General features: G+C 31.6%; 2 protein-coding genes and 1 long non-coding RNA gene across 6 annotated transcripts in view; 2 read left to right on the top strand and 1 right to left on the bottom strand.

Moving 5' to 3' along the window:
* LOC106456939 (G-protein-signaling modulator 2-like) overlaps window positions 1–3079 on the bottom strand; it is a 56801-nt gene extending 53722 nt beyond the window's left edge. For 3 of the 4 annotated variants that reach the window (XR_002610040.1, XM_013916317.2, XM_022382735.1), the window contains exon 1: window positions 2918–3079. The gene's annotated coding sequence lies outside the window, so the exon portion shown is untranslated. Of the gene's footprint in view, window positions 1–2414; window positions 2543–2917 lie in introns of those variants that run through there. The other variant, XM_022382733.1, reaches the window with a different exon arrangement.
* The window catches only part of LOC111085208, a 15839-nt gene extending 8349 nt beyond the window's left edge, over window positions 1–7490 (top strand). Inside the window, exon 3 of the long non-coding RNA XR_002610041.1 lies at window positions 7413–7490. This is a non-coding gene — a long non-coding RNA (uncharacterized LOC111085208). The remainder of the gene's footprint in view (window positions 1–7412) is intronic.
* Window positions 7491–15467: 7977 nt separating this feature from the next.
* Window positions 15468–17689, top strand: part of LOC106456944 (nuclear hormone receptor FTZ-F1-like) — a 65013-nt gene continuing 62791 nt past the window's right edge. Inside the window, exon 1 of the mRNA XM_013916322.2 lies at window positions 15468–15833. Coding sequence (XP_013771776.1) covers window positions 15767–15833 — 67 coding nt within the window. The 5' untranslated portion in view covers window positions 15468–15766. The remainder of the gene's footprint in view (window positions 15834–17689) is intronic.

Genomic DNA, 17689 nt, shown 5'->3' with positions numbered 1-17689 from the left:
TTTTTAAATATTTATGAGATCAGTAAAATCAACCAGACCCATACAGAGATACTCTACTGAAAATAACAGATAAAATATAGTTTTTTCTTAAAAAATGTTTGATAACTATCTGGACATTATAAAGATTTCACATGTGAAATTTGAGCATTTTCTGATGCACAAAAGTATTTTTAATCTTAAAATGAAAATTACTTTGCATGTTGCTTATCCAACATGTGAAAAAAAAAAAGGCTTGAGGAAAAACATTGCTTTACAAACCTTAAGACTTAATAAAAAAATTTGAAATTTTGAATATGAAAGCACTGCAATGTTTACTGATAATCTGCCAAATTTCATTAACATACGCATACTAATTCAAAAGTTATAGCATTAAAATTATAACAAGCACAAAATGGTTATGAGATCAGTCCCAGGGACCAAGCCCATGCTGAAGTAGTTAACAGTAACTGTCCCAAACAGGTTAACAGCCAGTCTTTTTAACATAAAATGTTTGATTAATTAATCATACCTAATAAATATAATAAATAAACAGCAAAACAGAGTAACATAAATAGTTCAATAATAAAATGAGTATGTACCCTCAATTATAACAAAAAAAAAGACAATTGTGTTATTATCAGTCAGATCTTTTTAATATCACTGTTGATTAAATAAACATATGTCCTGGAGAAGAAATGTAGAGTTACACTGTTGCTCCTTTTTCAATGTTAAGATTATTAGTGTCAACATATATTTTATGTTTCATACTTATTCTACCATAACACTTCTCTTAAGCCTTGTACGCTAGGCATTCAGTACATTTTACTGAAGCAATGCAGACCACTAAACTTACTCCCCTGTGCTCCCACCATAATGGACTAATCCAATACATGGATGGAAGGTTACATATAATATGTGTTTTTACTTTAATACAACAACTTTTGTTTAAATAATGAGCATTAAACAAATCAAATTTTCCCATGTGATTACTACTGAAATGTTGTCAAATGGTTTTTTTGTTAACAAAAGAAAAAAGAATTTTACACTACTTGAATATCGCCTGATGAACTTTTGCACTTTTAGACACACCTTGAAATTCCTGGCTAGCAAACAAACCTTTGAAAATAGCACTTCAATGTGTAGTTGCACAAGAGTGAATAGCTATATAAATTTCAACTGTTAATTTGAAAAATAAAAACATTCTGAACTGCACTATCATGTTGTAATTGTAACAAGTTTTTAGACATTATCTGTAGCTCAATTTAACATTAATGTAACTTGGAATTAAATATATGTTCATATATTTCTTTGCATTTTAAGATTAAATAAAATCAAACTTTATCTTCATGTTTTGCTCATATAGTTTGATAAAAATGATGTATCATCTCTTTATATCTAACATGCTGTTGGTCAAGACTCAAGAAGGACAACTGAAATACACTTTTCTCCAGCTTAGGTTGACGAGCCACCCTACTTTAGAATATGTATAGTTGTTGACACGATGTTTATGATATATATCTACTTCTAGGTGATGTATTCTACTGCCACATACATGTTCAGCTCTTTTAGAGAGAAGGTGCCAGTCTAAGTTTTTAATTCTGCAATGTCAGAATGGTAAAAAATATATACCAAATAAGAAATATTAGCAACTATTTTTCTAAAATTTTAATTTGATAATAATAAGGAGAGTAATACAGTTTCTTTACATTACTCTGATACTTATGTTGCTGGGTACTGGCTGATTATATTATCAAACTTAAGACTACGAGTGGTTTAGACTTACAATCTATAACCTATTTATTTATTTTTGTACATAGTAACTGGTGTCGTAGGGTTAATATCATGCCAACAATCAAGTCACAGATAGTGAATGACAGGTTAGCTAAGGATGTTCTTAGTCTTACCCCTTGTTATTCATGCTCTTTAGTTGTTTGCTTGACAGTTTTTCACCTTCTATTTGGAAATTAACTGAAGAAGCAGAATATCCCCAGTGCCTTTTGGACATTTTCATGTAAACTTTCTCCATGTTTATATCTTTTGCAATTTCTTTTTTCTACATAACTTTAACACAATTATGATTAAATAATGATTATATAATTATAAAATCTACATCTGAAAGTGGATCAGTAAATGTTGCTGTAGAAAGTCCTGCAAGTTTGGCATGAAATGTCATACATCTTATTACATAGTAGAATTTTTGGTTGCAATAGACTTGATAACTAATGTTGATATAGAAAATATATATAAATAATAGAAAAACATCTATTATCCCACAAATAGCTGTTTCAAAACTTCATATATACACAAAGTCTGTTAACTTAAATGCCTTCTTTTAGCAGTTCAACTCTACTATGTATACTGTCTGTTGTTTTGCAAGAGTTCCTGATTTTGCTTGGTTTATTTTCGTGACTCAAGACTTTGATGTTCCAGATTACCTTTTGTCACTTTTCTCTTTGTAATGTTCTTACTTATGAAGGCTTCATGCTCGAACTTCGAAATAGAAGCTTCCAAATTCCGTTACTTTAGGTGTTAAGAGAACAACCAGGAGTCAACCATAGGGCATAACCAAAACTGGCATAAGCGAAAGTCTTACTTAGTTACTGTCAGCGTCACTGCCAATATAATCAAAATCCACTTCTAATTCTAACTAACCTAAGTTCAAATAACTTACAGTTTACACTAACATTTAAGTTTAACAATAAATTACCTAGATAAATGTTCGTTGAGGTAAAAAATAATAATAATTTAAATAAATAAAATATTAACGTTAATGAACAGAAAAGTGGACATTGTAATTTGTAAAGGCTGTATTTTCTATGGCTCTCAAGTTACTGGTTATTTATTAGGGTTACCTTTAGCCCTAATTCACGTTTCATATATATATATTAGCATAAAAATCAAAAAGTTAATTTCAGTTTTCATAAAAATTTATTCTCACCTTCGGCTTCAGAATGATACAAAGTTATATATTCTTCGTTTTGCTATAAACTTGACTATATACTGAAGTGATTTATATACTAAATAAACATAAATTCTTTACCACAAAAATTAACTTAGCCATTTTAATACTTGTATTTCAACTACACTCTCACGCTTAGCTGTAAAGTGTACATGTATTTAGCGGAAATCCACATCCGGAAAATAAGTTATGGGGTTAACAATCTTATGCCATCTCTCGTTAAAAAAGTAAAACATAATTAAATGTCTGATATTTTAAGCATTTTGTCGTTGATCACAACAATATTCACCAGGAAATGACAACTAATTATATTTAAATAAAATTTAGATAGAAGTTAATAACTCAAATTATATAGGAATTTTGTATTGCCATAGATCCAGCTAATTCCCGTTTTGTTGTTGTTTCTGATTAGTTCTTTGTTGTTCCTTTGACCTGGTCAGGCTTTGTCTTCTTGGATGAATAACAGCTGTTGATTCCTTACAGCTTCGGCTGCAATGGCCATATTTTCCACAATTTACTCTTTTTAGTATCTTTTAGGAATACTTTTATTCTATACAGGCTTTGGTTTGCAGTTCCAAGCAATACTCCTTACAAGTTAAATTGGAAACATCTATTTTTTTGTTTATTTCCTACAATTTCTATAATTAATTGTATAACTAATATTTTCATTTCTTCCGAACTGTTGTCAGGAGGAGTTATTGTTTCAACACTACTCGATCTGATGTCCTCATAGCTTCTAGATGGTACATTTAGTTGTTTATCCACAACTTTAATGGATTCAGGTTCCGTTGCCACTACAGAACTTCCTTTAAAGATGTACATTACTTTACTTCATATCCTCACCTGTTATGTTATCTATAAACTGGTCACATGACAATGAATCTGCCATTTCACGAGGAGCATCCAGGTATGATAGATGAGCAAGCTTTTAAAATCTTCCACAAGTTTGGCTAAGTCTTTTTTTTCCCTCTATACCATGTTCTGGAATTTTTGCTCTGGATACTTCCTTGTTAAATGTTATTCTGAACCTGTTTAATGAATCAGCTACCAGTGCTTGATAGCTGTTATGGCTCTCAGCTGGAAGGTTACTTAATGTTATCAAAGCTGGTTCTTTTAAGTAGGCAACTAGATAGATGGCATGTTGTTCATTATCCCACCCATTCACTCTTGGAATGATTTTGAATTGAGCCTGGTATTCCTCTCATTGTACATTTCCATTATAATCCATTGATTTCTTGATTAAATGATGTTGTTGAGCTGGTAAGCTAAATTCTGGAACTTGGTTTGGTAGTGTCATGATTGGAGTAGTCCAAGAAGGCCTTGCAGTTACAGATGGAACAACATATTTAATAGTAAATAATGTTGGAACTCTTGGACAGATGTAGAAAGAGGTGTGAATGGGTTGATTTTTACATTTACCAGTTATTTTCCAATCATTTTTTCTATCAGTGGCTTTTTTGTTCTTTTTCGACTTCGTCATTACAGCTTTTCTGTACTTTCTTGTTGTCTTTTTGTATTTCTTCTAGTTTTCCTTACCTTTTCTTCTACTTTTCCTTACCTTTCAGTGCTTTCTCAATCTTTTTTTTTTGTTGAAATCCTTCTGTACTCTCCAATAACTTTATCAATTGTGTCTTCAATCATATTTATTTTTGTTTTTAATTCTTCTTTAAATACTGTGCCTCTTTCCTTTAATTCTTCTCTTAAATTCCTGCCTCTTATCTCTTGATCTTCTTTTGATTTTCTATAAAGTTCTTCTTGGTCTTTTATATTTTCATATTTTTTTCTTACTCTTATTTAAATTTTCTATAAATTTCTTCTTGATCTTCTTTTAATTTTCTGTCTCTTTCTTCTTAATTTCTTTTCAGCTATTTCATCATTTCAAATAAAGTTTTGACTTTGCTTCTTACCCAGGGTGTCATCATAAAGTTTGAAGTTTGTGCCTCTTTACTTTAATTCTTCTTTTAAATTGCTGCCTCTTATTTCTTGATCTTCTTTTGATTTTCCCTAAATTTCTTCTTGGTCATTTATATTTCCATCTCTTTTTCTTACTCTTCTTTTAATTTTCTGTCTCTTTCTTCTTGACTTCTTTTCATTTGTTTCTTCATCTCAAATAAAGATTTGACTTTACTTCTTCCCCAGGTTGTCATCATAAAGTTTAAAGTTTAGTCAAAGTTATATTTTATTTTCAACAAAACCATCTCACTTCTGATACCAATGTTGGGTGATTTCTCTCAAATTATTTAGTGAAAATAATGCGAAATCCGTTCACATATCAAAAATGAATAACTTTATTTCATCCATAATGTTTCTACAGGCTCAGTTCACTTTGACACAAATTGTAGGCCTGAATTCACAAATATCGTTTCAACAGAAATTCTCGCTAATGCTCCTATGCATAACTTACAAGAATAAACTTACTTGTACGAATTCACTGTTAATCAAGTAAGTAACTGAATATACCCGATAACTCTCAGTGGATATAAATGAGCTCTCATACTAAACACTTCCCTCATATTTTTGTTGCCACTTTCCTACTTCCATGTACCATGCAAACATCTCTAGTTTGTTGTTCAGTATTCCACCCATTTACTTTGGAAATAATTTCAAACTGAGTCTGGTATAACTCCCATGGTACTTTTCCATCATAGTCTGTTGGTTTCTCTATTGGCTGATGTTGAACTGGCTTGTTGAATTCTGGAATTGTATTTGATAGTTTTATGGTTGGAATAGTCAAGGTAGGTCCCTTAATAGCAAATGGCACAGCAGTAATGGTAAAAACTGTAGACCAAATAAGTTCTCCTCTTCCATATCTTGTAGTAGATGGTGTGTTTAAGTTGAAACTCTTGAATCGATGCAGAAAAAAGTGTGGCTGGTTAAATATTTACATTTAAAAATTCGACTTGAGGTTATTTTCAACCTCATTGATGTCTTTCTTTACTTGGTCAATTTTGTCATTACAGCTTTGCTATACTTCTTCAATTTTTCCATTAAAGCTTCTCCATTCTTCATCGATGTCCTAATGCAACTTGTTGTTGTAAACCCTCTGTCTGTTCTCTATAGTTTCATTGATCTTATTTTCACTCAGATTTATTTTTGATTTTAATTCTTCTTTAAATATTTCATCTCTCTTTTTTAACTCTTCTGTTAAATTCTTGTCACAGTCTTCTTGGTCTTCTTTTATTTTCTCTATCTCTCCCTATTATTCGTTTTATTCTATTTTTATGTCTCTTTCTTTGAATTTTCTTTCCAACTCTTCCTGGTCTTCTTTTAATTTTTTTGTAAATTTCTTCCTGGTCTTGTGTCAATAATTTTCTCATCTCAAGTAAAGTTTGCTCTCATTCTTATCCCCAAGTGGAACAGCAGTAAGTCTACAGATTTACAATACTAAAATAAGGGGTTCGATTTCCCTCATTGGACACAGCAGATAGCCCGATGTGGATTTGCCATAACACACACACACACACACACACACACACTCTTTGACTTCATGAACACTATCTCAGTTTATGGTTAAAGTTATATCTTCTTTTTATAACAATAAACCCTACTTCTGACATCAAACGTTTTAGCATTGTTTTATCACTGGCAGCTTCCTTGGTAAAAATAATTCAAAGTCAAATCCATGTAGCAGTAATAAATTAGTTTATTTCTTCCTTTATATTTCTACAAGACTGAACACGTGTACACTGTCGTAAACTATTATAAGGCCCACATTACAAATGACTTTCAAATTGTACTGCATTTATGTAAGCATTTAGCTAACACAAATCTGAATATTTCACGAAAACACACGAACTGATTCAACTCTTTATCTTGGAACAACTCTATTTATCTCTTAACTATATACCTGACTATTTTTAAACTCACTCTGCAACTAACCTCTCGATGTCTCAGGAAACGTCTATCTGTATTTTACTCTTTTTTCTAGATTTTTCCGGAACTTACTTGATCTTAACATAATATGCACCTTCTGGCTAACATTTAAATTAAACAAATTACAACAGTATAAGTACAGCTTATAAGTTTGTTTTTTTGTTTGTAATTAAGCACAAAGCCACACAATGGGCTATCTGTGCTCTGCCCACCACGGGTATCGAAACCCGGATTCTGGCGTTGTAAGTCCGTAGACATACCGCTGTGCTACTTGGGGGCGCCAGCTTATAAAACGTGAAGTATATTTGACAAAAATAATAAGGACCTTATAACTCCCGAGATAGATGTACTCTGGACATATAATTTCATTATCGCTTCTTTCAAATGCGTCTTTTACACAACAGTAATTAAATAGCATAACATTAAACGACAACAAAGAACATTTTCGTCGAACTACACCATCTCATCCATTATACTAAACTATAAAAATAAAATTAAATCGTCCAAAATCAGCATGTACAATTCAAATATTTATCATGCTTCCCTTAAACTCCCTTAAATTAACAGAATCTAACACATCTCAAGGTAACTCATTCTGAAGGCCAACCATTCTCTTAGAAAAATAAGGCTATCTCAGATGAAGATGATTTCTTCCCTTCCAAAATTTATATTTGTATCCTTTAGCCTTACTATTCTCACCATTAAGTATGGAAAGAGATGATGCATAAACACTACCAATTTCCTTACAAATCTTAGATACCTTACTCAAATCCTCTCTAATCCTTTTTTTTTCTTTTCTTTTTTCAAGAGTAAACAGTTTCCTCGTATAATAGCTCTCGTTTGAACCATTTCCAACAATTCAATGTCCTTTCTCAGATAAGTAGCTCAAGACTGAACACAATACTCCAATTGTGGCATAACTAATGACCTATACATTGACACTATAAGCTCTTTAAACTTGTATTCGATAATTCTGTAGATGCAACTTAAAATCTTGTTTGTACCACCACTAGCAAGGGCACATTGCTTAGATGGCTTAAGAGACTGATCAGCCAGAACTCCAAGATCTCTTTCTCCCAAATCACTGTTGAAGTTATTCCCATCAAAATTATATTCATAATTCAAATTGTGATATCCCACATACATTACCTTGCATTTATTATAATTAAACTCCATCTGCCATTTATTCACTGAACTCACCAAATAATCCAAATCCTTTTGTAAGGCAGTATTTTCTGTCAAATGCTTTCTGAAAATCCAGGTACACCATATCCACATCTGTACCCTTATCTACATTAGCAGTAAGTTTTTCAAAGGACCATAAAAATTAGTTAGGCACGATTTTCCCTTAGTGAAATCAATCATGCTGACTAAGTTTTAATCTATGTTAAATTATTTTGCAAATCATCTTTTATCAGGCTTTCAAATTCTTTTCCCACCACCGATGTAAGACTAAAGATCTATAATTACTGCGACAACTTTTATCACCCTTGAAAGAAGGTAGAAGATATTTATTCTATTAATAAATATTTAACGTTTTTGAAATTATTTCTCAAAGCATGGATCATTGAAGTGTGAAATTTCCATAATAATAAATAACAGAAGTTTAAAAGTCTATTCTAACTTATATTCTCTTATAAGTTAAAAGCATAGTGTGAATAATTTTTACTTATTATGCAGTTTTTCTTCCTTGGTAACACAAAACCTATAGTTATGATTCCTCAGTCTGCAAACTTTAGAAAGTAACAAAATATGTAACTTTTTTGTAATTGACAAATAACAGTTATATTATGTGTAACTATTTATTTAAATAGAACGTAATTCATATTTGGCCTATTCTTTTTTTGTATTACAAACAAAATATATTAATTTGTAATAACACATTCAGGCTTTTTTTAATGTTTATTTGTTGTTAAGCCAAAAAATAAACGATGGGCGTTATAATGTGACAATAAATCCCAATATTTGTTAGTAAAAGAGTAACCCAAGAGTTGGCGATGGGTGGTGATGACTAGCTGCCTTCCCTCTAGTCTTTCACTGCTAAATTAGGGACAGCTAGCCCTGGTGCAGCTTTGCGCGAAATTCACACGAAACCAAATTTTCTAGTCGGTTATCAATCAGGCCAGTAGATGATGATAGCATATAGCAGGACCTATTTAAATCTTTATTCTTCATACCATAGCAGGACCTATTTAAATCTTTATTCTTCATACCACTAACTTACTAAGATTTTCCTATTCTTGAATTTTCTGAAGGATGTTTATGATTTTCAGCATTATTTTTGTTTATAAGATACACCTACTTTTATCTCAATTTTCTTCGCGTATTGTTGACTTGTTCTAAAAATAAATTTGAACATTGACTCACAGCACTGGCTGGAAGGTCAATTGCACGCCCCACTCTTCTAAACATGTTGCTTTTCCTCTCTTCCAATATTCCACCTTCTATAACCTACAAAAGTTGCGTTGGCATTTGGCAATACTTGTCCGTCATGAGACAGAAGTTTCTAGTACAGTTATAATTTTTTAATCCAATAAAACTTTACAGCCTAATATTACTGTAACAACTTATATGTATTGAAGTTTAATAATTAATCTCAACATGTTTACCCTTTCCGCTAAGCTAATTTTTCATACTGCCACATCGGGATATCATACCAAATATTATTTTTGGAACTAGCTATTTCAATCAAAGATATTGATATTTTGCAACATAAAAACAAGGCTTTTGCATATATAGAGCGTAATAAACAGCTCTTAAAGAGGTTAGTCTAATGTTAAGAAAATATTGTTCATTTGGGGAATTATGGAGGACAAGTGGAGTTTCATGATCCCCTTTTGGAACCAGGCCATTACAGGAGTGGTATTTCAATATAACAAGGTTACTATCTTCTGTATATATATGCACGTTTCATATAATACATGGTAGAGAAAGCCAATAAATTCACCTCGTTCTAACTGCCTTAATTCCTTTTGTGCTACCTTCTAGCACGCGGACTTACTTTAAAGCAGGTCTTTAAGCTCGCTAACGGAAATTCTAGGATATCGTGTATTAAGGTTTGTTTCGTTTAGAGTAGCGCTTGTTGTTAGGTCACACAAGGAATATACAAAACTCATATCTAAACACAAAAATATTTAATAATACAAATTCAAGATGCTATACAAAACAATACAATAAAAAAGCACAAGTGATCGTGTTTTATAAACTGACAAGAACGCAAAACAACAACAACAATAAAAAAAAAAAAAACTCAGCAGAAACCTACCTGGCCTCTACTGAACACTTACAAAGTTGAAGCACACACAAAAAGCTAAGATTCAGAGGAAATACATGATCTTAAATACAAGAAGAAACCTTAATCCATTACTAAACAAAAAACAACAATCTGCAATAGGGCTGACAAAGGGCGTGGCTTTCTGCAGCTATTATACGATTAGTCGACAACAATACCACAGTTGGCTCCCTGTCCAACATAAGGCATTGTTATTCCTGTAAGAAAAGCGGATAATTGTCTAATTGCCCACTGGTTTCTCTTTGCTCTTAGAGAATGTAAAAGTTTGGTAACTTGCTTGAGCCTCACAGTCTTCAAAAAAGAAACTATGAAAAATATAATTAATATTATTAAAGGTTCGTCATTTAATTGATCAGTGGCTCAGCGATAAGCCTGAGGCCTTATCATGCTAAAAACCAGCAGTGGGCAAAGCACAGATAGCCCATTGTGTAGCTTTATTGAATATTTACAATCTAAAATGAATATAATTTAAAAAAATTACTTTCTAACTAAAGAGATGGAAAACACATAATATGTCCTGTACTACACTATTTTTGTTCTCTAGGAGATAATACATGTTCTATCCATGGTTGTAATGCTGCATGTTGTGCAGGAATGTCAACAGAAGTATCCTTCAATGATAGTTCATGTGATTTATCGATGTTACGATCTCCCTTATATTTCAATGGGTTTGACTAACAGTGATATAGGTGATGTACGCGTCCTCAGAATATAGTGTTATAAAACTGAGTATATAATACTATAATCTCTTAGTTAGCTCTCTCGCTCTCTTAAATTCAAAACCCAGTTTGATAAGTGAAGTATAAGTCTTTTCTTTGTACATTGTAATGCTCCCGTACAGTTTAACAATAAATGTTAAGTAAATTTTGTCAAGCATCTTTTATAAATTGTTAGGAGAATACAGAAAGTTAACTATATAGTAAAGGTGCTGTCATTCATCCTGGACACACATTGTTTTTATTTTGTTTGTAGATATAAATAAAGATTGTTTCATTGTGTTTTTTGTACATTTGTGTCCAATCTCTTTCTTTATCAAACTCAGTTAAAACCAAATAACACAGAAGTACTTTGTAATAAATATCGTGTTCAACCTCCTGTTATTAAGTAGACCAATCCGATTGCGTTGAGATTAATTAAGTTTTACCTGAATATATCACGTTGGTAAGCATTGAATACTTAGCTTGTAGGGATATTTAAGAAGTTCTTAAATTGTTCAATCACTTCACGAGGCTTGTGGCCATGCCTCAAAGCAGTAAGGATGAAAAGTATCACACAATAATTTTCCGTACTTAAAAACGTGAAAGTAAGATAATAAAAAATAGAATGAGCTAGCCAGCTCTAAGTAACATAGAAACTTCACATTACCTTCAGCAAGTATTCACACAGTTTTTAAACCTAACTACAAGATCATTTTATGACATTAAACGTTGTATTGTAATGCAAATAAAATTTATTTGGCTGCCACAGGATAAAAGCTGGGAATCTGAAAATCAAAGGACCCTTGAGGAATTACACTTTTTGACAATGCCATTACTTGTCTAGCAAGTGCTTCTACTGAGCAAAAGCCCTATGCTTCATACACATTCCTAGTCATAAAGACAGAACAGAGTAATAGCACCACCAATACTTTATACACTGTAACAGCAGCTTCCATTGTCTTCTGGACCATGATGACCATTGTCCTCAAAACTACAATAAACAATCCCATGGTCATCCGAAACAAGACAATCACCACTGTTGTCACAAATAAGAGCAGTGCCACCAGAACACAATAAATTATTTTTACACTTCAAAATATTTGCTTAGTAAAGTTGTATTAATGGATAGCTCTGGAAGAAGGCAATTACATTTTGTGATTTTTTAAACCTATGCTTGGTTCTGAGTTTTCAGGTAAATACACTTTTATGCTTCTTAAGATTTTGTATAACTTTAGATCCAATACTTTTTACGTCCAAACTATGTATTTTTTTCACGTTTTAACCATATTTGGGGGAACCATGAACGCATGAGTTTGCTATCTATAGCCATGGTATAGCTCACGAAATGAAGTAAGGAATTTGTCACCGAATTCTAGTGGAGCACAGTGCATGAGCTCTGATTTAGTGGGGAAAATAAGCTCTTTTTTATCTCTTAATCATAGAAATTTCATGCAGTTTTCTTGATATAATTTTCAACCTTTAACACTTAACTACAACAAATAATCTGACTAGAACAGTTTGGGTAAGAAAAGTTGATGGTTATGTTATGATTATACTTCTCTCTATACCTAAATACAACTTTGGCAAAACAAGAAAGTAGGAAGGTATTGCCTCCCTAACTACCTATACTTTTCGCATACATATTCAATAATATGAAGCTACTGCTGCTATTGTGGCCTAAATCAGAACATTCAGTAAACAGACATGCTCCTAACCCAATTAGTGTTGTATGATGAAACTGAAACTATGCAATAAGAGATCATATCTTCAGGTTCTTGAAATTCATAAGTCACTTTAATATTACTGATCCACTTTGATCAAGTATTTTGTTAGATATACAGGATTGTTCATTTTAAGTTTAGTACGGGAGTATTATTTAGTTTATATTGTGTGAGCGTTAAAGTAAGTTATTTTAGAAGCAATAGTTATGGCCAGTTTGCTTAAATAGCTGTTTACGAATCGTTTGTTGTGCAGTTCAATTGTTGTGAATTGACATCATGCTACTCAGACCTTCTGAATTTTTCTCATTGCTTTAAATAAGTATTGTTACTTCGTTACGTCTCGTAGTTCTTAGAAAGTTCTAGACCTCAGTCAGGTAATGTATATATACATATGTATATATATAGGCGAACAAGATAATGCAAGTAAGTAAGTTAACGAAAGTGAAAGTATAAAAGTGAAGTTAGACTGCATAATTGTGAATTTAGCCATAAAAAGCGTATAGTGGCGATTTATAAAGTGAATTTCACAGCTTGTATGGTAATAACATAGAAAGAGAAGAATAATTTGTCTTGTCAAAAGGTGTTCTAAGTAACTTAACCCACCTGTGTGGATTTTGATGGAAAAGAGACAATTATTTAAAGCTCTGAATACAACTGTGATAACCAATAGTGTAACAATTTTTTTACATATGTTTGACTGCTTCTATTTTATCAGAATCTTTATAGTTCCATCCCTACTAATTCTATGTTCATGGAAGATAATTAGAGCCCTTTCTTTGCCAAATTGGTCATATTTCCAATTCTCTCAGAGTTGGTGAGAAAATGTTGGAGAGTGGAGGGGGAGGAGTTGTTGGGGCTGTAGACAAAATATTAATACTAGTAGGATCGATTCAACACTGTCTTATTTGCTTGATGTTTACATTAAACCAACATTTAAAAGTAGGGCTCCTTTTAACTGCTAAATGATGAACAGCTAACTAATTGGAAAATGTACATTGAACCAAAAGGTATCCAAACATCTTGGAAATGCACAAACTCCTTGAACTGCAATGGAAGATGACCAGAAAGGATCAGCAAAGGAGTATGTTTTAAATGTTTCATCATCCATCTTCCTGGTGTATGCTTTTCACCAATCTATTTAAAATTATACAGAATGCATACTTTTATTTGATTGGAGATTAGTGTAAAATTATTTAGATGGACTCTGAATTCGACAGAGGTCTAATGCATCATTGATCATTATATTATCAGGCACATTTATTAACCAAAATGTGTTGAAAAATGGTTGTCACAATGTGCACAAATTCCGGCATGCATCATTTTGCTTAAGAACTGAAAAAGTATAATAGGATAGGCAGAATCTTATGCATAAAATTGCATATCTTTCATTTAGAAACTCTGTTTATAAAAGATTGGTCAGTAATAAACTATATTGAGAATAAGATAGAGAATTTGGTACTCTCGTTCTTTGACAATAAGGCATTGTTAATTATCCTGTAAACTCACCTACTTTCATTATTTGCCTTTGATTTGAGTATAGATTTCTTTGCACTTTGTTTACATTGTGTCTTGTCTCTTCTTTCAGCTTGGTCAAAGTCAAAACTCAGATTCGCTTTGTGATATATCAGACTACGATGTGAGAGTCCAGATAATCCTCCTGCCTTTCTAACAAGAAAACTCCCGATTAAATCTTTGCTACTTCTCAGGACTAACCTGAAAATTGTAGCATAGTATGAATTAACCCAAACAAAAGGTATAAGCAATTGGTAATTAGTACTAATAGCAGTATTAATCATAATAATAGGGAAATTAGTAATTAATCAGTAATATTTATCGTATAAGCTACTAACCATGACAACTACAATTTAATTTGTAGGTTTGGCAATGATATGTTTTTGTTTTTATAAAAATAAAATACCACAGAGAAACAAAAATTAGATGAATTATTACAAAACGAATATCCGAAAATAAACCGAGATTTTCGGAAGGTAAACATTCCTTCTTCAGTGGTTAATTAGGAATTGTCTTCCAATATTCATATGATCCTAGTCAAACAGTAAGTAAGTAAAACTATTTTGATAAAAACAAGTATTTCTGAAGTATCAGGCTATTAACGATATATGAGAACATTAACAACTTCTTTATATATCGGATATACAAGAGACTTTGCTATTGGTAATATTTCCAACTCGTTAACTAGCCATTCCTGGACACTCCCTCGCAATACCACATTCTGGTGGGAAGTCCGAGACATCATATGATTTTTTGAATTCTCTTTTTTTTTATCAGACGCCAACATGAGGTATTCTGAGCCACGTAAGAGAGTATTTAAAGTATTCAAGGTGATTAACAATTGCGAATCAAATGGGAGATGTATACGCTTCTTCTTTGTTTAATATTACCTTGTTACATATTTAAAAGCAGTGTTCGAAATCTAGCTATTTTGTAAGCCCAGAAATCATACCCTAAAAAATATAAATAAATATATATTCTCTACCAAGTTTGAATTCCTGGACAAAAAGTGCTTAGGACAGCTTTCAATTATTCTTAGCTAGAATAATCAATTTCTGAAGTTTCGGGAACAAGATATAGATTATAATACAGACTAGGAAAAAAACACAAATGTATTGACGTCAGGGAAAACTATCTTTATTTGTTAAGAACTTTAGTTACAGGAATGCTTTGTAGAAATTGACCACATGATTTAGTGTTTATTATGTCGCTTACGTCAAAGTAAAAGCTGTAGCCTGAAATGACTTTGAAAATGAAATTTCATAACCATATAAGACCTTATGATTTTATAACAATTAGTTGGTATTAATCGCCATTAAATATACTTGTGTATATTTCCATCGAATGTGTATTTCAATAGCGTCAATGACCTAATTTTAATGATCTAAGCGACCTATCTAACCCACTTTCGCGCGTGCTCACTATTGCTGAAAGTGAAGTTACGTGCTCGCTCTAGGCCTTGTCCTTGATTATTTATTTCCCTGTGTAGCACTGGAACTGGAAATTTTTGAAAAGGCACGATATTCAATGCTTTTTTCTACATGTTTGTTTTGGGCTTGCATAAGCAAGATCCAGACTAACATTAGTAAATTTACAGACAGGGATATTTATTGTGGTTTAACAACTTGAGACAGGACACTGTCACTGTGTCAATAAGAGAAAGGAGTGAAGACTCCAAGCTGCAAATGCAAAGCAATGGATAGGTAGGATGTAACATTAACAACCTGACACCATGAACAGTGATTCTAACGTTTCTACTGCCTCATCTCAGCCTCAAGTCGAGGAATCACCCGGCCCTGGTAAGTTATATTTGACCATGCTTGATAAATTTTAGCGCATATAGTGTCATTGTTGTAAAATATTTAACATGATAAAATAGTAATGAAATAGATGCCTATCTTTCAGTTTCACCATCTGTTTATATCTGATTTTGAACATACGCAGCATTTTTGCACTTTAGAAATAATACTTTTATAGGTATTTTAAATCATTTAGAGCTTTAAAATGTTGATTTTAAAAGGTTATACAATTTAATGTTAAAACTCAGATGCAGGATACAGCATTTTCTTTAAGTTTAAGTATAACTTAAGTATGCGAACCTGTAATTTAGTGTAAATACTAAAGTATTAGGCCAATATGAAAGTTAAAAAAGCAATTAACATATATCTATAAGAAAGTTATAACTATAAATACAATTGTACTGCGTTACATTATTGCGAGAGTAAGTTATGATAATTAATATACAAGTAGTCCAGTGTAAAATCACGCTGGATGTTGACTTGCATCTTATTAGACATAAACGTTATATTATTCAAACGCCAATTACCTGTAAAATTGTAATATTGAGGGCAGTCATTTGGAAATACCAACTTTTGAACAAATGTAATTTGTTTTAATTTTTAGGTAAGGCATAACATTTCTACTTAAAAATGATTTTTATCTCTCTAGTATAATATTTCGCTTTGGAAGTTTAAATATACATAAATATTAATACAGTGAATATATCTGGGATGTCTTATTACTATCCCATTCCCAGTTGTTTTTGTCCATATAATATTTTACTTGATAGTTTTAAATTTATATATTATTATTAATTTTATAATGTGTTTCTTTAATAGGTTTAATTTCAAATAGAAATTAATCCCTTAAATCAAAATTCAAACCAAAGGGCTAGGTACCTTTTTTTTTCATACAATTTTACAGTTACCGTTGTATCATATTCATAACCCAAAAGTTAAAGCACAATTTCCATACGAGATTAAAAGCTTTTATCAGGCATAGGGCAGCTTCTAACGACATCTCTCGGTTGCCTAAAAATGACGTAATAATGATGATAAATACGTTAAAACATACAATTGTTTTACCACCGAAAACTGTAAACTTGTTCGGAAAACGTAATAATGTCCATAGATTATATTTAATGTATTGGCGTACTTATTAAAGCAAAAAATAAAAATTACAACAATGGCACTTCCAAAAGAATATTATAGTACCTGAATGATGACAAAACCTTGTCGGAACGTTGTACATTTGCTGTTATGTTAAACTTATATTAAAGTTTTTCAACATTACCCATTCACGCCGTCTCCAGCCATTAAAAGAATATTATATTTATTGTAATTCCAAAACTCATAATTATTTACTCTTAATCGGTTTGTTAAATGAATAAATAAATAAATACAGAAGTAGAATCACAGGTTTTTAAGCATCCTTATTTGCAAATGCATCATTTAATACACATTTTGACAACACTAACTTCTTATATTGTATAAAAATTATGTTATTGACAATCTTTAGTAATTGAACTAAAATACTGACTTACAATGACCAGTTCCTAGACACTGACTTCTAACATACCTCAGTGTTCCCATGGGTCATTGAAAACCTGGGAAGTCCTAGAGTTTGAAAAAAAAAAACGTTTTCAAGGCCTGAAAGGTCATAAAGTTTTGTATTTTTTTCTTAAATATTCTGGAAGCTCATGTAAAACAGCAGATCCAAATAAAGAACATACATAACCCTTGTGATTAAATCAAATAGCTGATTTTTAAGGAAAATACTGACTATATATATATATATATATATATATATATTGTCTACCACGTACCACCTAACGAAACTAATTAGACAACTACTTCGACAACAATAGTACTACCTA

The sequence above is a fragment of the Limulus polyphemus genome, unplaced genomic scaffold (genome assembly GCF_000517525.1).
Source record: "Limulus polyphemus unplaced genomic scaffold, Limulus_polyphemus-2.1.2 Scaffold273, whole genome shotgun sequence".
NCBI lineage: Eukaryota > Metazoa > Arthropoda > Merostomata > Xiphosura > Limulidae > Limulus > Limulus polyphemus.
This window is presented reverse-complemented; position numbering and strand designations above follow the sequence as displayed.